Source organism: Solanum stenotomum, chromosome 12, assembly GCF_019186545.1.
Source record: "Solanum stenotomum isolate F172 chromosome 12, ASM1918654v1, whole genome shotgun sequence".
In the NCBI taxonomy this organism is placed as follows: domain Eukaryota; kingdom Viridiplantae; phylum Streptophyta; class Magnoliopsida; order Solanales; family Solanaceae; genus Solanum; species Solanum stenotomum.
The window spans coordinates 42,946,988-42,969,341 of NC_064293.1; the positions used below are offsets into that span (position 1 = coordinate 42,946,988).

At 32.7% G+C, this 22,354-nt stretch overlaps 4 protein-coding genes, 1 non-coding gene and 1 pseudogene across 5 annotated transcripts; 5 read left to right on the forward strand and 1 right to left on the reverse strand.

The window, feature by feature from the left end:
- The first annotated feature begins 4,772 nt into the window (after positions 1-4,772).
- Positions 4,773-6,039, forward strand: LOC125846746 (geranylgeranyl pyrophosphate synthase, chloroplastic-like). Its single transcript, XM_049526331.1, has one exon. The coding sequence runs from the start codon at positions 4,880-4,882 to the stop codon at positions 5,969-5,971; it is 1,092 nt and encodes a 363-aa protein (XP_049382288.1). The 5' UTR covers positions 4,773-4,879; the 3' UTR covers positions 5,972-6,039.
- A 145-nt stretch (positions 6,040-6,184) lies between these two features.
- Positions 6,185-9,051, forward strand: LOC125846747 (geranylgeranyl pyrophosphate synthase 7, chloroplastic-like). Its single transcript, XM_049526332.1, has 2 exons — positions 6,185-7,535; positions 8,381-9,051. The coding sequence occupies exons 1-2, from the start codon at positions 6,907-6,909 to the stop codon at positions 8,892-8,894; spliced, it is 1,143 nt and encodes a 380-aa protein (XP_049382289.1). The 5' UTR covers positions 6,185-6,906; the 3' UTR covers positions 8,895-9,051.
- Positions 9,052-9,129: 78 nt separating this feature from the next.
- TRNAD-GUC (transfer RNA aspartic acid (anticodon GUC)) lies at positions 9,130-9,201 on the reverse strand. Its single transcript has one exon. It is a non-coding gene; the product is annotated as a tRNA-Asp (tRNA).
- A 104-nt stretch (positions 9,202-9,305) lies between these two features.
- Positions 9,306-12,898, forward strand: LOC125846745 (geranylgeranyl pyrophosphate synthase 7, chloroplastic-like; annotated as a pseudogene).
- Positions 12,899-13,329: 431 nt separating this feature from the next.
- Positions 13,330-13,901, forward strand: LOC125847447 (beta-amyrin 28-monooxygenase-like). The gene is made up of 2 exons (XM_049527065.1): positions 13,330-13,521; positions 13,590-13,901. Exons 1-2 carry the CDS (start codon positions 13,330-13,332, stop codon positions 13,899-13,901), a joined length of 504 nt encoding a protein of 167 aa, XP_049383022.1.
- Positions 13,902-20,187: 6,286 nt separating this feature from the next.
- On the forward strand, positions 20,188-21,286 carry LOC125848995 (allene oxide cyclase, chloroplastic-like). The gene is made up of 3 exons (XM_049528966.1): positions 20,188-20,493; positions 20,607-20,728; positions 20,836-21,286. The coding sequence occupies exons 1-3, from the start codon at positions 20,271-20,273 to the stop codon at positions 21,235-21,237; spliced, it is 747 nt and encodes a 248-aa protein (XP_049384923.1). The 5' UTR covers positions 20,188-20,270; the 3' UTR covers positions 21,238-21,286.
- Positions 21,287-22,354: the final 1,068 nt, after the last annotated feature.

A 22,354-nucleotide genomic window follows, 5' to 3' on the forward strand; every position in this document is an offset into this window, starting at 1 on the left:
GGGGGAAAATGGGGATGACCCCAAAGCCTTAAAAATTATAGGTCAATTGAAGAAGAGTAGGTGTTTGATGAATGCATAGAGAGAAAGACACGTACACAATGCAGCCTTTGAAAAGTTGAAGTGATAATAATTTCCCTGCCTGGCTTATCACTTTCAGACGGGAAACCAGAATGACAAAAATATCCCTATTTGGCAATAGTTGAAAAGTGTTCGACAATGGCAAAGCGCAAAATTTATTAATTTCCTGTAAATAAATAGACAAAATAAAAAAAAAAATCAAAGAAATTAAGAACGTTTGATAGTATTTTCTCTACAATTTGAAGAGCTTCAGAAAGAATAACGTAGAATGAAATGGAGAAAGTGGGAATGAGTTAACTATTGGAAAAAAACTGCACTAAGCAATAACAAGTGGCTTATGAAAGAAGTACCAATTTATGCCTTGAAATTATGAAAATGCCCTTACTTGTGTATTTGTTGAAATTGCACGGTACAACTTTTGCAGCCATGTTGGTCCTTCACAACTCTTGCAGCCAAGGGTACAACTTTTGCAGCCATGTTGATCCTTCACAACTCTCCCTTCTATATAAGGGTAATATAATATATATATATATATATATATATTATTAAAATACTAACAAATATGCAACATAGTATTGGTATAAACTACTAAAATGAGTTGTTTGTACTTTATTTTGAATTATCATATTATATCGAATTTTTTAATATCGTGCTTTTGATATTATAGTATTTGATGTGGCATATGGAATACATTTTTTTGTATTTGATACGGTATTTAGTATATAGAAATAACATATCGAAATATCGAATATCATACAAAAGTATATAGTACGTTATATATATATTAATTATTAAAATACTAACAAATATGCAACCTAGTATTGGTATAAACTTATAAAAGGAGTTGAAATTTTGATTACTCTATTTTTATTGAAATGAATTTGAAATTTAATTGATTAATAAAAGGAGTTGTTTGTATTTTATTTTGAATATATATTTCTACATGTGTAATGTATTAGTATGATATAATTGAAACCTTTTTTTAATTGTTGGAGTCATAATACTCTATTATACGAGTATACATTAGTCGAAGTTGCACAAACTATGATTATCAATTTACCATAATGTAAAATTCCGAAACCAAACTTTAAAATATCTCACCATACCAAATTAAATTGGTATGATAATAATATACTATTTTAAAAATCAAATATCAAAATTATAATATTCAAATATTAAAATACCGTACTGTATCATACCATGCCCCACCCCAAGCCATAAGCCCATAAGTAATGCTAGCTTCACCACTAATTCGCACACTAATTCGCACGTTAAAACTAGCTCTAGAAAATTTTGCCACCTACAAATATTATCTTAATTATGAGTGTCTTTGATAATTGATTAGAATTGTATTACTCATAAGTATTAATTTAGAAGACATTAGTTTTTTTATTGTTTTATTCTGAATTAAATAATATACATAATTTTCTTACTCTCTGTCAAACAATAGTTATCCACTATTGACTTGACAATCCTCAGGAAACAATAAATAATAAGGGCATATCCAATCCTAAACTCTACTTTATTCTCCAAATATAAAGTTCTCTATTTTTTAGACAATCAACTCCAATCTAATTCTCTATTTTACTCTCTAAAAAAATATATTTTTCTTTCTTTTCAATATTATATTATTATTTTTATTTCATTCTTATTTTCTTATTTCATAATATAAGTCCTTTCTTTCTTTTTCCCAAATAATTACTTTATATAATTTTCATGTGATATAAAATTATTATTATTTTTTATTTAATATAAAATTATATTTTATTTTAAATTTCTAAATAACATAAATTGCAAGAAAATATTATATAACAAACAAATTAATGAACAAATTTAAATAAAAGTTAAATACAATTACATAAACACTCAACTTTCAAAATTATTACGTTGCTCCCATAAATATTCTATTAATGCATTACAAAGTTCAAAATGAGTATTTTTGTCCTTCATTTTTTTTTATGTCTAGCTAAAAATTGTTCAAACCGGAGATTTTCATCTACCATCATACCCTAATTTTTTTTTTCCGTATAGTGCTAAATTTGGAAACGGCCTACCGGATTACTAAATTATTGTTGTGATAAATTTATTATTATGGTATGCATTGTATTGTGTTTTATCTTGTATTTAAACTATTATGTTATGTATTGTATTTTTAAATTAAATTTTTCATCTTATCATTTTAATTTTGTGCATTCTTTATAGTGAAAATTAATAATAGAATAAAATTATAGACGAAAATTAGAAAAAAAATTAAAATTATTTTAATTCGGGATGAAAGTAGTATATATTAAATAATATATTTTTAAAAATATTATATTATATTTAAAAAGAATTATGAATATTAGATATTTAATTAATGACATTATATGTAAAATAATATGTTAATTAGAAAATAATAGAAATAATAATCAAAAATTGAAAAAGTGAAATAGAGAGTGTGAATCGTAGTTGGAGAACTACTATTCAACTCTCTAAAAATGAAGAATATAGTCTAAAATACAGAGAGGTTGGAGTGCCCATTCTCTATTTTACTCTCCAAATATATAAATGGAGAGTAAAATAGAGGTGAGTTGGAGATGGTTTAAGGGTTATATTATTACATTTATCCTTTGACTTTATTAAATTTAATGTTTTGAAAATTGTGTCAGATGATAAATAATACTCATTTAATAGCAAGGGTAAAATAGACACAAAAGATAAATTATCTCTCAATTTTTTAAGGGAAGTGTTAAATGGCTAGAAAATTTAAAAAACTATAATATTTTTTTAAATTTTAAAATAAACTGATCTTTTTTCCATTTTTTAGTTAAAAACTATTAAAGTTAAAAGGATAAAAATGTTTAAAAGAGTAAAATAACAAGATAAAATATCATTTTGGCCAAATTGGCTAAATTTTCTGGCCAAAAAGATTTTTGCTATTTTTAATATACAGGACAAATATTATTGGACAAAAGGAGTAGTACTCCCTCCGTCCCATTTTTATATGTCATCTTTTTACTTTGCACTTGCATTAAGAAATGATGTAATTTTACCCTTCTACCCTTAATTAATTTTTTTGAAACTCAAATTTTCAATCAATGAATATGAATTCATTTATTTTGATTAATTAATTTAACCAATGAACATGAATCATTTACTTAACTTTTCTAAGTTGGTCAAATGTATGTTTCAATGCTAATAACTTACAACAGTAAAAAAGGAATAATATGTCAATTTATGCATTGATTTTATGAAAGGACAAATATTATGAACCAACTATTTATAGAAATAAATGACATATAAAATGAGATGGAGGGAGTATCAAATAACCTTGAAAATTGATCTAAAATAAATGTTCCATAAAATTAAAAAGCTACTATAGTAATTCCTTTCCTCAAATTTACCCTCGACACATTCCTAATTTATTGTACAAATTTAATGACGTACTATATTAACAACCTAAAAACAAAACAAAATCACAATTAACTGTATTTAGTCAAAATTCCATCGTCAACTTTTAAAAATAAGTTAATTTCTTAATTCATGCGACCAAGACTAAAATTTAATTATGTTGAATTAAGAGTATTTATTATGTCTATTATGTTTGCTATTTTTAAATTTTTCTCTATTTAAAAAGTATTTTATATATATAATTGAGACGGATTAAGGAAATATAAATGGAATGAGACGTGTAAGAGGTTGAAGAGAAATAAAATACTATTTGTGAAACTTGTATCTCTATTTTAAAATATTTGTAACAGACTTGTTTTTCTTGGAAACATATTTTTAAAATTATACTACTACTAATATAGTTTTCTCAGTACCAAACATAGTATTTTTTTTTTGTTAACAATAGGATTGAAGTGGAAGGACAAATATTTTTTCATTCTTAATCAGATGTTTCAATTGAAGTTCGAGTACATAGTATCAAGTCTTTCTAGGTATAAAGTCATCTACGGTTTACCCTCAATGTGAAGTCTCCTATGTTAGGCAATGATTTATCCTGCTTTCCAGCGTTAATCTAGATTTAATCTGACTAAAAAAAATTAGAAGTGTTTCTTTTCTTACTTCGTTAGAGTAGTATGGGATCACAAATTATTTAGGCACTCACTGGCCAACCTTGAAGAATATTTTTTTATATATGCAGTTGCGTCTCTTCACTATCCTGTAGTGGATCTAGATTGTTCAAAATCGAATCAAAATCGATAATTCAAATTGAATTTTTTTTTATTGATTTATCAGTATTGAGTTATTGGTTTAGAAGTTTTGATAACAATTTTGATTTATTTCTTATCGGGTTATCGATTCTTAATGGTTTGAGGTTTTTTCTTAACGGGTTAATCGATAACCTGATAGTAAATTAAAAAATTATATTTATATTATTTTGTATATAAAGTATTTGACTTAAAATTTAGTTTCCTACTTTTATTTATGGTTGTCTCAAACACTTGGTTATTTTATAATGTAAAAATGTTTGTTTTTGAGCAAGATGTAACTTGTGAACTCATGTGCATGGTTCATTTGGTTTTTCACTTTGTTTCTAAGTGATTTTCAATATTTTTTTTGTGTCAAATCTTAACGATTAAATTGATAATCGAATCGATAAATCAATATCTTAATGGTTCAATAATGATTTAGTATTTCTATAAATCAATAATTAATAAGTCAAATTGATAAACTTTAAAATCAAATCGAATCGATCGATATGGAGCGGACCCTTGATGTTGGAGACTTTTATACTGCTTTGGATATCCTCTCCTTCTTCATCATCTTCCTTTCTATCTTTGAGAAACCAAAATAATTGAGAAATTAGATCGAAAGAATGAGTCTTTCAACAACAATTACAACTTGGGGTTACAGCCATTATCCCCTTTCTGACGTTGGAAATAAAGGCAGATCCAGATTTTGCTCTCCCGGATTCATGCCTCATCTGAAGATGAAATTCTCCACTAGCCCTTCTTCTCTTTCTGTCTCAGCTGTTCTTACAAAGGAGCAGACAGATGCGGAGAGCAAGAGCAAGAAACAAGCAATGGAGTTTAAAGAATACGTTCTTGAAAAGGCTATTTCTGTCAACAAGGCTTTGGAATCTGCAGTCTCTATCAAGGAACCGGTCAAGATTCATGAGTCCATGAGGTACTCTCTTCTTGCTGGTGGGAAAAGAATCAGACCCATGTTGTGTATAGCTGCTTGTGAGCTTGTTGGTGGGGTTGAGTCCACAGCCATGCCAGCAGCTTGTGCTGTGGAGATGATTCATACCATGTCTTTGATTCATGATGACCTTCCTTGTATGGATAACGATGATCTTAGAAGAGGGAAACCAACAAATCACAAGATTTATGGTGAGGATGTGGCTGTTTTAGCAGGGGATGCACTTCTTGCATTAGCCTTTGAGCACATTGCTACTCAAACAAAAGGGGTTTCTTCTGATAGAATTGTGAGGGTGATTGGTGAGTTGGCTAAATGTATTGGGTCAGAGGGACTTGTAGCTGGTCAGGTTGTAGATATAATTTCAGAAGGTATTTCTGATGTTGATTTGAAGCATTTAGAATTCATTCATCTGCACAAGACTGCAGCTTTGTTAGAAGGGTCAGTGGTGCTAGGGGCTATATTAGGAGGGGCACCAGATGAAGATGTGGAGAAGCTAAGGAAGTTTGCAAGATGTATTGGGTTGTTATTTCAAGTTGTGGATGATATTCTTGATGTCACAAAGTCTTCTCAGCAATTGGGGAAAACAGCTGGGAAGGACTTGGTTGCTGATAAGGTAACTTACCCCAAACTGATAGGTATTGAGAAGTCTAGGGAGTTTGCTGAGGAGTTAAACAAAGAAGCAAAAGCTCAGCTTGTTGGATTTGATCAAGAGAAAGCAGCTCCATTGTTTGCTCTTGCAAATTATATTGCTTACAGAGAGAATTAAATTGTAACAACAGGATTCTCAGTGATTCCTGATAGTATTAAACAATGAATATATGAATTTTTGGTCAACCAATTTGTATATTTAAAGTTTAAGAAGTTAGTACAAGGCAAGGACGTGAATGTGTACATTTAAAGATTCAAACTTCTAACATCTTGAATGAAATAATGGCCAATACACATTTCTTTTCTTCTCCACCTTAAGACTGTCATGGTTTTTCAATTGATATCTGAGATATAAATCCTTATTCACATCATTCTGTGGATTTATTTGCCCATTTGTTGTTAAGTCTATTTCTTGCTTTGATATAAGGTCTTATATGCAGCTTATTCTACTGTCTTTCTTTTCTCTTCTTTGGCTGTTGCAGCACTTCTATGACCTGAGACATGCTCATTTTTTTTAGTCCAAACAGGAATCGTAATTGGTCCTCCCACTTCTCTTTTCTCTACCCTTCATTCAAACATTTCTGCATTTTTGTCATATATAATTAGTATAGTTTTCATTCAAACTTGGACTTCTATAAATTATTGGATGTCCCAAATAATTTTGAGTTACTTCCCAACTGGATCTGCCAGTTAAATGTGGATAATTTTCTTTAGTGGCTTACACTTTGGAAATCAATTTCTCTTAAAAGTCCTGCCAGTTGGACCATTATGTGGATTACATCTTCCACTTATCCTCTAAAGGTATGAAGAAAATACCAAAGAGCCAATTCAGTTATAGCAAGTTGCCATATATTTTTGGGCTTGAGGGTCCCAGTCTGTATATTTGGAACTCATCCCAACCCTACTTTTAGTAATACAAAATGGAGTGGGTCCAGAGATGTTTGACTTTGTTATGAGATAGCTTCTACCCTGCTGCTTTGGCTTGAAAGCTTGTTCCTCAGTAAGTTACATAGTAAATCACCAAATTAGGGAGTAATCCACACTTTAAGAGTCATGTATATGGTAAAAAGAGTAATCTACAATCTTGCAAAATTGAGTACAAGAGGTACTCCAAATAGATCCAGATCTGCAGGAACAAAGTTGCTTTTTTCATCAGAGGAAACAGCAGAGGTTATAATCCGGCCAAAAGCAAGAGCCTTTTGTAATAGCACAGATTTTTCCAAGAATGAAGCTGAAGTTATCAAACATGAAGACATATACAGAGAAGCTGGAAAAACAAGAAGTGTCTTTGATTTCAAAAGTTACATGGTTCAAAAGATCAAATCTGTCAATCAAGCCTTAGATGCTGCTGTTCCAATCAGAGAGCCTATCAAGTTCCATGAAGCAATGAGATACTCACTCCTTTCCGAAGGCAAGCGGGTTTGTCCTGTACTCTGTATAGCCGCCTGTGAGCTTGTTGGTGGCCAAGAATCAACAGCAATGCCTGCTGCTTGTGGAATGGAGATGATACATGCTATGTGTATGATGCACGACGACCTTCCCTGCATGGACAACGATGATCTCCGTCGAGGAAAGTTGTCACATCACAAGGTTTATGGCGAAAATGTCACTGTTTTAGCTGGTTATTCCCTTGTTGCCTTAGCATTTCAGCATATGACAGCATCCACTAAAGGAGCAGGGCCGTCTTAACCCCTAGGCCACTAAAGCCATCGCTTGGGGCCTCATATTTTTTGGGGCCCCCATTTTAAAAAAACAATTACTTATATATATTATTTTAAAAAAATAATATTATATGTACTATGAGTGCTATGATTTCTACTAAAGAAATTGCATATGACATGAATATAAATATGATTTTCGTAAGAAACAATTTGATGAAAATATGGATAACAAAATCACTAAGTCCCTCGAAGAATCTTTAGAGTTGATCGTTATTTATGTAGAGTAGATCAAACTATTTTTTTACTTTAAAATAGATTTGAACCAATTGAAGCATATTAAAAAATATTTTTGATTTCTTATTTAGTGGTAAAATATTGAGATTACTAGATGATAAATTTTTTTTAAAATATTGTTTTAACCTTGAACTTTCTTTAACACATACTAGTTATTCTGAATTGATGGTTTAGATTTATTTTTTGAAGTAAAAGTGTTAAAGATAAACAATACAAGTAGAAGATATTGATGTAATGAAAATACTCAATCAAATAAAAGATTTGATTCTTTTCCAAATACACATATTGTGTTAACAGTTCTTATAACCGTTGCCTCAACCAAATTTTTCTTCGTTCGAAATTAAAATTGATTAAATCTTCTTTAAGATCAATAATGTCTCAAGATAGATTGAATGAATTAGCTATATTATCATTTGAAAAGGAATTATTAAAACAAATTGATTATAAAACAATACTTAATGACTTTGCATCTGAAATAGCTAGAAAAATATATTTTAAATAAAAGTACATATGATGAAAAATTTTTTAGGGCCCTCTCTTAAGTTTCGCTTTAGGCCCCCAATGTTGTTGAGTCGGCCCTGTAAAGGAGTACACCCGAAAACAATGGTTCGTGCTGTTGGAGAACTAGCAAGATTGATAGGTCCAGAGGGGGCAGCGGCTGGCCAGGTGCTTGACTTGCTGTGTGGAGGTAACTCTGATACTGGATTAGAAGAGCTTGAGTATATTCATCGTCACAAGACTGCAGACTTTGCAGAGGCCGCGGCCATTGTAGGAGCAATGCTTGGTGGTGCATCAGAGGAGGAGATTAATAGACTTGGGAAATTCTCCAAGTGTCTTGGACTGCTGTTTCAGGTTGTGGATGACATCCTTGATGTGACTAAATCCTCTGAGCAATTAGGAAAGACAGCGGGAAAGGATTTGTTGGCTAACAAATTGACGTACCCAAAGATGATTGGCATTGGCAAGTCCAAAGAATATGCTCAAAAACTTAACAAGGAGGCCAAGGAACAACTTGCTGGTTTTGATCCAGAAAAGTCAGCTCCATTACTTGCTATGGCAGATTTCGTTCTTCATAGGCAAAAATGATCTTGTTAGGATAATTATGCCTGTATTATTTAACATTAATTGTGCACATTTTATTTTTCATGTAAGGACATAGTATGGAGTAGAGCTCTTTCAGTTCCTTGAGATTTATCTGGAAACATGAATGCTGCTTAATTTGTCCATCTGAAACTGACTTTTCTAATGTCCAAAAGGACAATGTACTCACTCATAAATTTCATATGTTTAAAGCTTTTAAATTACAAAAAAGAATGAATAACGCCGTTGCCGGGGATCGAACCCGGGTCACCCGCGTGACAGGCGGGAATACTTACCACTATACTACAACGACTGCTTGTCAGAGCTACAGCCTTTGTTATATTTTAACAACCATTCAAGAAATACAGAGATGTTGTGCTCTTTACGATTGTTGATTGATTCCTCCATTCAGGTTTGTCTATGCTTCGTTCCCGATGTTGTGCTTTTTGCGATGCTCGGTAAGTGAGCTTCTATCTTCTTTTTTGTTTTCCGGTCTGAAACTGTGTTAACCACATTGAGCCCTTTCTTTTAAATTTGCAGTGAAAAAGATTTGATCTTTGAACAATAGAATAATGGTGCAAAACCAACCCTAATAGTAAAATCGAGATTAGGGTCTGTGATTTGTACTGCATGTGCCTAGCCCATTTGGTTCTTGTAGATGCTTCATACCTTTTCTCTTTGCTTGTTATTGTGTACTAGATGAGCATGTTTCCTCTCTGCTGAGCCAGTCCAATTTAGAGGTTTATTGTACTGAACCAATCCAGGAAACATTACACCAGTTTTGTTTCTGTACTGTTTTGTATGTGTCCATGTTTGTGCTGTTGTTCTTTGTCTTCCTTGAAGGTCTACATGCAACCAAAGAAACCAGATTAGTTAAAAGTTTGTTTATTATGTTCTCCTCCCAATAAGGAATTTGTTCATGATAAACAGTGGCCTCCTTCCATCTTTGGTTCCAGCTTTTTATCTCTTGCATGATCAGATCCTCAAGTTAGGGAAAACAGCAAGTGTATAGGCATCTGTAGCACAAGTTTAATGAGCGTTACCCTCCCACCAATAGAAAGTAGCTTCCCTGTTCATTAGTTGAGTTTATTATAAACCTTGTCTGTGATCTCTTTATAGTATGCTATTAATCTCTTCTGGTAATCTCAGACACTTTAGCTTCTATTTCTTGATTCGCATTGTGATGAAGAAAGATTGCAATCTTGCCTTTGTTCATTTTCTGAACACTTACTATTTCATATGTTGAGAGAGTATTCATGATCAATATTAGTGATTCTTCATTAGCAGAGGCAAATACAATAGTGTCATCAGCATAAGCCAGATGGTTTATGTCTGGACTCCATTTTGGCATGCCAAATCCAGCAAATTCGTGATCTGAGTGTGATGCACTTAATGCCCTAGACATGCATTTTGAGGCCAAAATGAATAGAGTTGGTGATAGAGAAAAGGATCACCTTGTTTTACTCCTCTGGTTGATTTGAAAGAAACCACATGGTTGCCCATTGATCAAAATGGAATACCAATTATTAGAGATAATTCTATACACCATGTAAATGAGTCTCTTCCCAAATACCTCTTTCTTCGGAACTGTCTTTGTCATGTCCAATTTTATTACAACATTGCTTGGTCTACTCCTCAATTTCATATCATGGACAATCTCCTAAACAAGTAATATATCTTCTACAATACTTCTTCCTTTAAGAAAACCAGCTTGTTGAGGAGAAATTGGATCAGGTAGCAAATGAACTAGCCTTTTAGCTGTAAAATTGTCAAGACTGATAGGCCTCAAATCTGAAAAAGTACTAATCCCTTTCTTATTAATTAGAATCAAGTTAGTGCAAGTGATATATCTGGATGGTTCATGGCCACAAAAGAAAGATCTTACCATTTTCATCATATCTTTGGCAATGAAGAATATTTACTGACGAAGAGAAAGGGGAAATGCCTTCAGTTTCATAAAATATTTCTGCATTTTTGTCATATATAATTAATGAGTATAGCTTTGGTTGGTGCTTTGTCAACTTCCCCTACTTCATTCAAACTTAAAGATTTTATAAATTATGAATGTGCCAAAAATTTTGACTTACTTTCAAACTGGATCTGCCTTTTAAATGTAGGAGTTATAATTTTCTTCGTGGCTTTCACTTTGGAAATCAATTTTTTCTTAAAGTCATGTGAGTGAGACCATTATGTGGATAAAATCTTCCACTCATCCTCTATAGGTGTGAGCAAAATACCAAAGAGCCAACTCATGAGTTATAGCAAGGTCCCATAAAGTTTTTGGCTTGAGGGTTCCAGTCTGGATAGTAATTCACCAGATCAGAGAAAAAGATTGGCAGACTTCTCAAGTTAAGAGTCATGTCTATGTGAAAAGGAGTAATCCACAATCTTGCAAAACTTAGTACAAGAGGTACTCCAAAAAGATCCAGATCTACAGGAACAAAGTTGCTTCTTTCTTCAGAGGAAACAACAGAAGTTATATTCCTCCCAAAAGCAAGATCCTTTTGTAATAGCACAGATCTTTCCAAGAATGAATCTGAAGTTATCAAACATGAAAACATATGTAGAGAATCTGGAAAGACAACAAGTGTCTTTGATTTCAAAAGTTACATGCTTCAAAAGATCAAATCTGTCAATCAAGCCTTGGATGCTGCTGTTCCAATCAGAGAGTCTATCAAGTTCCATGAAGCAATGAGATACTCACTCCTTTCTGAAGGCAAGCGGGTTTGCCCTGTACTCTGCATAGCCACCTGTGAGCTTGTTGGTGGCCAAGAATCAACGGTGATGCCTGCTGCTTGCGGAATGGAGATGATAATCTCTATGCGTCTGATGCACGATGACCTTCCCTGCATGGACAATGGTGATCTCCGTCGAGGAAAGCTGTCAAATCACAAGGTTTTTGGTGAAAATGTCACTGTTTTAGCTGGTTATTCACTTGTTGCCTTAGCATTTGAGCACATGGCAACAACCACTAAACGGGTGCACCCAAAAACAATGGTTCGTGCTGTTGGAGAACTAGCAAGATTGATAGGACCAGAGGGGGCAGTGGCTGGCCAGGTGCTTGACTTGCTGTGTGGAGATAAATCTGATACTGGATTAGAAGAGCTCAAGTATATTCATAGTCACAAGACAGCCGATTTTACAGAGGCCGCAGCCATTGTAGGAGCATTGGTTGGTGGTGCGTCTGAGGAGGAGATTAATGGACTTAGGAAATTCTCGCAGTGTTTTGGACTGATGTATCAGGTTGTGGATGATATTCTTGATGTTACTAAATCCTCTGAGCAATTAGGAAAGACAGCGGGGAAGGATTTGTTGGCTAACAAATTGACGTACCCAAAGATGATTGGCATTGACAAGTCCAAAGAATATGCTCAAAAACTTAGCAAGGAGGCCAAGGAGCAGCTTGTTGGTTTTGATCCAGAGAAGGCAGCTCCACTACTTGCTATGACAGATTTCGTTCTTCATCGGCAAAAATGATCTTGTTAAGATGATTATTTATCTTTAATTGTACACATTTTATTTTTCATGCAAGGACATGGTAGGGATTAGAGCTCTTTCAATTCTTTGAGCTTTCTCTCTAAATATGAATGTTGCTTAATTGTTCATGTGAATATTTTTGTCCAAAAGGACAAATGTACGCCGTTGCTGGGGATCGAACCCGGGTGACAGGCGGGAATACTTACCACTATACTACAATGACTGCTTGTTGATTCACTAGGGAATGGAAGCTTCAAGGAGATTCAACAGATGAAATTTGTGATTCTGAATCAAAAATAAAAGATGTTTATTTTGTCATTTCCTTGGTGAAATTTCACATTTCTCCCAACATCTTATTCTCTGTTTATATAAATCTTTTGAAGTTGCTAGAAATAGTTCAAGTTTTTCTCTTTTTGTTGTTTATTGGCTTGTTTTAGTTTAGCATGTTTTTTCTACATACAAATCGAAGTAATGAATATTGTGCGTTTGCAGTGGTTTTGTGATTTGTCATATATGATAAGCTTGGTGTTCTTATGCTTATATTGCTTGGTAATTTGCATGATTTCTTTAGTACAAAGAGAGGCTGAATTATATAGGTACAAGCAAGGTTTCCTTAATGTTGTTATCAATAAAGAATTCAGAACGCACACATTCTTATGTAGTAACATGGCCTAATTATCAGGGGTCATAAAGAGTCTACTTTCATGTTTCACATTCTAAACTGATTGATTAATACAAACTAATCAAGATATATTGAGAATAATCTAAAAGTTTTAACAATGCTTTACTCCAGCGTGGAATCTGGTTGTCATGTTACAATGTGTCTCTCTTTTGACATTTTAAAATTATGCTTTTGCAAAACTCTGGCTACCTCCATTGTGTTCTTCAATGGAATTCCTCTTTATAGTTTTCCTTCTTGGTAACAGTCTCCTCTTTTCTTTTCTTTTATACTATTTCAAGAACAATGGTGTTCTTGTCTGGTGCAGAGGGCAATAAGTTTCTATTTTCAAATGAAAATAAGCTAGTTCGAATCTGGTGGCCGAGTACTGTTGACAGAATCTTTCCTAAGACTCATCAGAAAGCTAATCATGAAGACTTTGCAAGCACGCGCAAATTGCTATCAGCCCCTCTCAGATTAGTGTCTCTTCAAAGATTTGTAAGTGTAGCAGATGCAATTTTGAGGTGCCATCTTCAGACTGACTGGAACTGTCCACAAATTTTAAGGTTTTACCTGCTGTTAGGAAGTACATATTCTCATTGGCCTGCACATTATTCGATGACACAAAGAAAGTTGAAAGATTGTCCACGTATATTGAAGACATTTCCACTGGTCTGCTCTCTATGCCTATAAATCTACCAGGAACAACTTTCAACCGAGCATCCGAAAAGATGTGCAAAGAGGTTCAAGATGTCAGCAATCAAAGGAAAAGTGATCTATCAGAGAACAAAATTGCTGCACCAGAAGACATTTTGTCTCAGATACTCCAGGCGACAAATGAGAAAGAACAGTTTTTGAACGAGTCCGATACATTGTAGGCTTACTACAAGGCGGCTACAGCACGGTTAACGCTGCAATAACCATTATTATGAAATATATGGCTGAGTATCCCAATGTGTACTCTGAGGTCCTTGAAGGTACGAACTTCACTAATTCAAGAAACTGTCTTGCTTAGTGTTATAAGGCCTTAATTTGGCCTGTTTAGACTCGATTGTACTGAAAAGAAAGTGATCAGTATAATTTAGACACAAACACATATTGCTAACTGATTTCACTCATTTGGGCATATATCTTGGAGCAGAGCAAATGGAGATTGGACAGTAATTAATTGTTTTTGCCTTTCTTGTGTTCTTGTTGCTTAATGCATTTCAAGAACCAAAATAACATACAACAAAAAAAATATCTTTCTTATTGTAGACCCTATATACCTTTGAGAGGTTCTAAGGTTATCTTACTTCTGCTTGTAGACTCCACTACATCATGTTTTAGTGGTAATTTACTTCTTGCTTATCTTAATTATTTAGGCTGTTCATTGGATTCTTGAGAACAATTTGGGTTTTAACTCAAATTTGTGGTTAGATCTAATTTAGTTTTAATTGTGTATCTTTACATATTTAATACCTTTGAAGTTTGAATCTATATAAGCATATCTAATATGTGTTCTATTCAAATGAGCATTTGCTCCATTTCCTGACAAATTTAAAGATTAACCTCCTTGTCTTTGTGGCAAACTTAGCATATACCAAAATGGACAAATTATTTAACTACACTCTTTTACTTACCTTAATATCTATTTATCCCTACTTATTTCAAAAATCCCTTATTTACCTATGCATCCTGCATGTATCCCGTGCACAACGCTATGTATCCCGCTATGTGGAATGTATCAAACCTAATGTATCTCGTGCACAACGCTATGTATCCCACTATGTGAAATGTATCAAACATAATGTATCCCGTCCACAACGCTATGTATCCCGCTATGTAGAACGTATCAAACCTAATGTATCCCGTGCACAACGCTATGTATCCCACAAACATCATTTTTAAGGGATTTTTGGTAAATAGAAAACTAGAAGGGATAAGATGTTATTTAATACTTATAATATGTGGTTCCTATAATTTATACTATAAAAATATGATCCGTCAAACAAAAGTTTTAGGGCCCGTTTGGCCATAGATTTCCCAAGTAAAACTTGGGAAAAATTTTGGCAAATATTGTTTGTCCATACACTTTCTTGTTATTTGGCAAATTTTTTTGGCAAATAATCCAAATTCCCAAATACTAGTTTTTTCTAGTATTTGGGCCAAATCTCATTATTTGGAAAGTTTTAAAAATTTAAATTTAACACCAAACTTTTATCTTTTACAAAAACACTCTATTTATTAACATCAACCAACTCAATTAACTCTCCATCTGCCAACTAACTCAATTAACTCTCCATCTGCCAACTAACTCAATTAATAAACTTTTCTATTATAAAGAGCATATATGTATGAATTTTCTTTAGATTGATCTTGCTTGAATTGATTTGTATGAATTTGTTCTCTTGTCTAGGTTTTAAGAGTTATGAATGATAAGAATCTTTTCTCCTTGTGTTTATTTTATCATTCGACAAGTGCAACGTACGTCTTTCATTTTTAGTTAAAGACTAAAAAAAAAATAAGTTATGTATATGATATGTTGTCATGTTGATGTTGTATTGTAGAAACGCAAAAAAAAATAAAGAATCACGTGGTTCAGCTGCTAATAGATGGACCGATGAAGAAACATCAATCCTTATAAGTATCCTACATGATGATGCAAGGAAGTCTGGATTTAAAGGTTATGCCATCACTGGTCCACGATTGATAGAAGTTAGGAATGAGTTTTTTGAGAAAATTGAAAATCGAGATAAGTTTGATGATGTAAATTTGAACTCAATGAATTTTTACGTGAACATCAAAACAGTGATGGAATATTCAATGAATATGAAAGTGATGATATGATTGTTGATGAAAATGACGAATAAGGGTAACATCGCTTCATCTTCTCGATCATCTTATTTGCAAATGCAAGCTCATCGAGAAGAGATTGTTCATAGAATGTGAGAAGATTATATTAAAGAATAGTTTGAACTCTTCTGGAAGAGAAGGCAGAGGTGCTTCAATGATTACGATATTTATTTCCTTCTTTTTCAAATTCATATTAGTTGTATTTTCGTTATCATGATTTGTACTAGTCTCTTTTAACAATGCGAATATTTACTGTAATGATGTTTGTTGATTTGTTGCGGAAGTCATGAATCTTGCTACGTGACATTTCTATTTTGCTATGTAATACAAATTTATGGTTAGTTTTGATAGTTTTAAAAATTTATGGGTATAAATAATATTTCTTAAAAAAATGAAATATGTTTCCCAAATACTATGGCTAAACATATGGTGAAATTTCACCCAAATCTTCACTCAAATAATATTTGCCAAAAATATTTGGAAATCTATGGCCAAACGCTAGCTTAGTTAGCAACTAAACAAATTACTCCAATTAAAAAAACAAATCAACTAAAACTAAGTTAGAATTGGACAAATTCAGTTATTATTATTGGGAAAAAGGTCAAATATATTCGAACTTTAAAAAATGGTATGTATATATCATCTATTATACTTTAAGGTCGTATGTCTACCTACCGTCGTATTTTTGGACCATATATATCCTTTAATCAAACGGACAAACACGTGGCACCATCTCAATAGTTACCCGATTTTTTAATTTTTTTCTTAAATCCAAATTTTGAAACCCAAAACAATTACTCCCTCCGTTTCAAAAAGATTGGTCTGGTTTGACTTGACACGAAGTTTAAGAAATTAAAGAAGACTTTTGAATCTTATGGTCCTAAATTAAAATTATGTCAAATGTACAAAATTGTCCTTAATCTTGTGGTCTTAAACATGCCACGTGAAAAGCAAAAAATAAAATGTTACCAAAAAAGGAAAGAGGTCATTTTTTTGAAACTGACTAAAAAGGAAAAAAGGTCATTATTTGTGAAACAGATGGAGTATATCCTAACCCGCTTTAAGACCCAAATTAGGGAAACCCTAACCAAAGTGCGAGTAACAAAAGCTTCCAGAAATCTCCGATTTCCGATTCAAGCTTCTCAGCGTGCGTCTCTACCGCTTTCATACTCCATTCAAAGACTCTGGATTCCTCACCTTCACTGTACCCACCAGCTTTTTGTCATTCCAAAATTGTGGGTTTCAAAAAAATTAATGCTTTATCAAATTACAAAATTGAAATTGAATTACCTATGTAAGAGTTGGATTTGGAGGTAAAGCTAGTGAAACCAGATGGAACAAAGTTTAAAGATGATGAAAGTAATCTTTTATTGGAAGATTACAATTCTAGATGAACTCTGAACCGTCTCTGAGTTTCTCTCCAATGACTCCTATTTCTCGCTGAATCGCATCTTCGTTACTGTTAATAAACTTCTCTTTCTTGGGTAATTACTTAGTCATGAAGAACCTAAACAGAGTGGAATATACTAATTTAACGATTTAAGTTTTGTTGCTTTATATAATTATTGTAGTTATGAAGATAGTTGTAGATAATATATGTAATTTTAAGTTTCTGGGACAATCGAATTGATTTCTTAATTGTCTTATTAATGTTTTGGGTTATACTTTGATGTTATGAAGTTGTAAAGCTGTTGATTTTGTGAGTTTTCTGATCAATTACTTTGTTGGAAGGATTGCAGAAGTTTGTGGCAATGCAAAATGGGTGGGTTTTAATTTGGACCTTAATGCGGGTAAGAATATAATTGTGTGGGTTTTTAAATTTGGATTTTTTTTAAAAATTAAAAAATTGGGTAAGTTATTGAGATGGTGTCACGTTCTTTGATTAATATAAAGGATATATATGATTCAAAAGTATGACGGTAGGAATACATATGACCTTAAAGTATAACGGAGGGTATATACATATTATTTTGAAAGTTCAGGGTATATTAAACCTTTTTCCCAACTACGATTGGTTTATTAAGCCTAGGGCTTTTTTCGGAGCGTCCTATCCATAGTATATTAAGGAAGAACTAAGGGCTCGTTTGGTGTGAGAGATAAAAATAAATAGTCCTGCAATAAAATTTAAATGTCTTGTTTGGTTGACATGTTTGGAATACCTTTTCCCATTATTTATAGCATTATAATGAGATAAGTTATCTCATACATATAGTGGGATAAGTTATCCCAAAATAACACTAATTTTATAATAATTAATTTTAGGATAATTAATTCCCAACCAAACGACCCCTAAAGGTAAAATATAACAAACCTATTGAAAGTGAAGAAATATGCAGCTGAACAGAACTCGGAGAGAGAGGAAGAACCCGGACGGAAGAGAGAAGTTTTAAAAAAAATTTCAAGAAAATAGAAGTGCATAGGAAATAACAATTGCTTGGAAACTAAAGAGGTTGAAAGATAATTTTTTTTTACTTTTCACATCGATTGAATAAAAAAGGCAGAAAAAGTAAAAAAATATTTGCAAAGCACAATAAAAACGGTAATTGGTGAGCTAATATAAGAAAAATTAATACATGATTATCATTCCCCAAAAATACAAAATTCCAAAAAAAAGAGATACTAAAATCGAAAATAAATAAATAATTAAAATAAAAAATTATTTTATCTGTTATGTTTGTAATTTAAAAACTTCGTTCATAATTAAATATATATATATATTGTTAATTAAAGTTTTACGTAGATACTTTTGTAATTTTTACTAAAAAGAATTGGACGGAGAGGTGTGAATTATTAAAAGGCAAGAAGTCACAACATATGAGGCAGGCAGAGCCGCAGAGACCACCAATGAATAGTTGCGTTGGCCACTTCAAAAAACAGCACAGACAGGAGAAACACGTGTAGCCACTTTTTCTCACATTGGCCATAACATTCTTGTTTATTCTTTTACAACCTTTGACTATTCCCTAATACTTATGTCCTTGATTATTCATTCAATTTTAAATTAACACACCTAATAAGAAAATAATAATTAATATAATAAATTTATTATTTTATTCATATTAATTACGAAGTAAATGAATTAAATTTTTCAAGAAGATATACATTTTTCAAAATAATTAATTAAGAATATAATAAATAAAAAAATATTTTTTTTTAATTTATCAAAATGAACAAATAAATATAAACAACTAAAAAGAAATAAATGAACAAATAATTAGGGACTGGGGAGTGTTCAACTTGTGAAAACACACAAACTCCCATCATCACATCTAACACCGTCCATCAATATAATCAATCACACATCTTATAATTAGTATTAATGTGGTATAATGGATGAGATTGGTCTTATCTTAATTAGAGATTTCATATTCGAGTTTTGATTATGAAAAAGTTTTTGGTAGATAGTGTTTTCCTCCAAATGGGATCCTATGCTATCAGAGGCGTTTCCAGGATTTTAAGATGATGGGTGCACTATTATAAAAAAGTTGATCTATGATATAAATTTGATCTTGACATTTAGGTTTTTACTACTGAAAACCGTTAAAATTTTAAAATTATAGCTCTAAAAAAAATAAAAAAATAAAATAAAAAATAAAATAAAAAATAAAAAATAAAAAATATATATATATTACCAATTACCACTTAGAGAAGTGTTATCTAATTTTAGAAAGAAAAATAAAACAAGATAAATATAAAATTCAAATTTCTAACCTCGCGGAGAGAGGTGCACCCGATCATAATCGTATTATGTGATACTTCAAGTGTGGGCTCACATGTCTATATTTTAATATTTAAAAAAAAATATAACACTATTATATATTATCTCGAAAGGGGACCATAGATTCACGTGAATTCGATGACCCCTTTAAATACGCCTTTGTATGCGATGTGAAATTCAGAAATAGTTAGATTCTACTCCCTCCGTCCCTTTTTAGTTGTCCACTTTAGAAATGGCACACAGATTAAGGCAACAATGATTAGCACAGTGAAGTTATAATTTTACCCTTATGACAACTTTTCACTTCAAAATTACAACCACTTATTTGAATTAAAGTGAAATAAATTGGAGGGAAACAACATACACTTTTACAATTTTCAAGAAGTGTAAATAAGGGTATAATAGGAAAAAATTTGTTGTCCTTTCTTGATTTGTCAAAATGAACAACTAAATAAGGACAACCAAAAAAGGAAATATGGACAAGTAAATAGAGACGGAGGGAGTAATACGGATAACGAAGACTGAATTGATTCCCATTTTCCACACATGGAAATTGGACCCCCTCACCACTCTATATAATAGATCACCCCACCAACGATCATTTCATCAGTCTCAACAACAACCTTATTTAACTTTCTTGTAAGTCTTTTGTTTTACCACTAGAACCAACAAATAGTTCATTTCTTCTTCAGCAATGGCCACTGTTTCCTCAGCCTCTGCTGCTCTTAGAGCCATTTCTTCTTCCTCATACAAGCTACCCTCTGCCTTCCAAACTACTTCTCTTTCTCAAAAGATCCAATCTTTTAAACTCCCTAACCCTCTCATTTCTCAAACTCATAAACTTACTACCACCTCCACTACTGCTTCCAGATCATTTTCCTGCAAGAGCCAGAACAGCTCAACAGATTCAACTAACAGTAAGAATATTTAACTTCTTTATCACATTTTATCAAAAACCTTATGTTCAATCTGTGATACTTATTTTTTCTTGTTCTGTTTTTCTTTTTTGGGGGTATTTTCTTGATTTCAGCTGAAGTTCAAGAACTTAGTGTCTATGAGCTCAATGAACGTGACCGTGGAAGCCCTGCTTATCTTCGATTGAGTCAAAAGAATGTCAATTCACTCGGAGATCTTGTCCCCTTTAGCAACAAGGTACGTTTCTTTTTGCAATCAAAATACCAGAACCTAAATACTCAAAAAGATAGAATGCATCTTTTTTCCACTTTTTTATTCTTATGCTGATTCTTGGTATGTTGCAGCTATATACTGCAGACCTAAAGAAGAGAGTTGGAATAACAGCAGGACTCTGCATTCTGATCAAGCACGAAGAAGAGAAGAAAGGAGATCGCTATGAAGCTGTTTACAGCTTCTACTTCGGCGATTACGGTCAAATCGCCGTTCAGGGATCGTACTTGACCTATGAAGACACTTACCTCGCCGTCACCGGTGGATCCGGCATATTTGCTGGGGTTTCCGGTCAAGTAAAATTGCAGCAACTCATCTTCCCTTTCAAGCTATTCTACACCTTTTACTTGAAGGGGATCCCCGATCTGCCATCTGAGTTGTTGTGTACGGCGGTTCCTCCGTCGCCGACGGTGGAGCCAACACCTGAAGCTAAAGCTTGTGAGGATGGGGCCGCACTGAAAAACTACACTAATTAAGTGGGGGTGTTGATGTGCAAATCACAACTTTTGTTGGGGTCGTTCTGAATAATCAATAATTATGAGCTGTAGAATTAAAAAAAAAAACTAATATCATTGTCCTTTTATTATGCAATTTTTGGTATGTTATTTGTTGTTTGTTGATTAAACTATTTTGTAGTACTTTGTATGTGCATCTATTTTCTGAATTGCATCCCTATGTGATAAGTTCCATCTTCTTTATTATAAAGTCCAGAAAAAGATAAAATAAAAAAATATAATTGATAATGCTAGGACGTATTTGTTCAATGACCTTTTTTTTTTTTTTCGGTTCGGCGTCCAATATTCACATCGAACTAAATCTAGATTTGCACCAAAAAGTCCTACATTGATGCTTGGGACTCAAATTCGAGGCCTCTGGTTTAATGATGAAAAAGTACTTACCATTCTACCAAGTGTTCAATGACTCCTAGTAAACTTGAAAATGACACTTTTTTATATGTTGGTAGTGCTCATTAGTTCAAGTTGTTTTCAGTTTAAAGTGTTTTATGGTGTGTGATAGATAGTAGGTGTATTCAATTGTTCCTTTCATCATTATGGCCATTGGACCAATATATATTTATTAGGGCCTAAGTCATTCACAGCCTCCCAAAGTTGTTTGCATAATTCATTTACACACTTTAATTGAGGTTGGTACCTATTGAACACTTTTACTCATTCAAATTTGAACCATTTGAACACTTTTTTGATAATCAACTAAATGTGTGATATGTGTGTAGTACACTCGCGCTGTCGTGGCAAATTGACGAATTGACGACATACATGTGGAATTTTGAAAAAAAAAAAACTATTTAGAAACCATTGTCGACAACTTTCAGTTCGACCACTGTGTTTCTCTTTAATTTTGTTGAGCTAAAGAACTCTATTGGTTCACAACTTCAATCATATATTAATGGAGTAAGAGAGATTTATAATCAACTAATTTGTGAGCAGGTTTACAGCTTCGTAAAGGTCAAGAGGTGAAAAATGAGCAACTCCTCTATTCAAACTATCGCCGTCCACCCAGCGTCGCCGTCGCCGTCACCGTTGTCGTTGATGTCGCCGTCATTCCTCTTAATTCAACAATTAATTTTTCCAG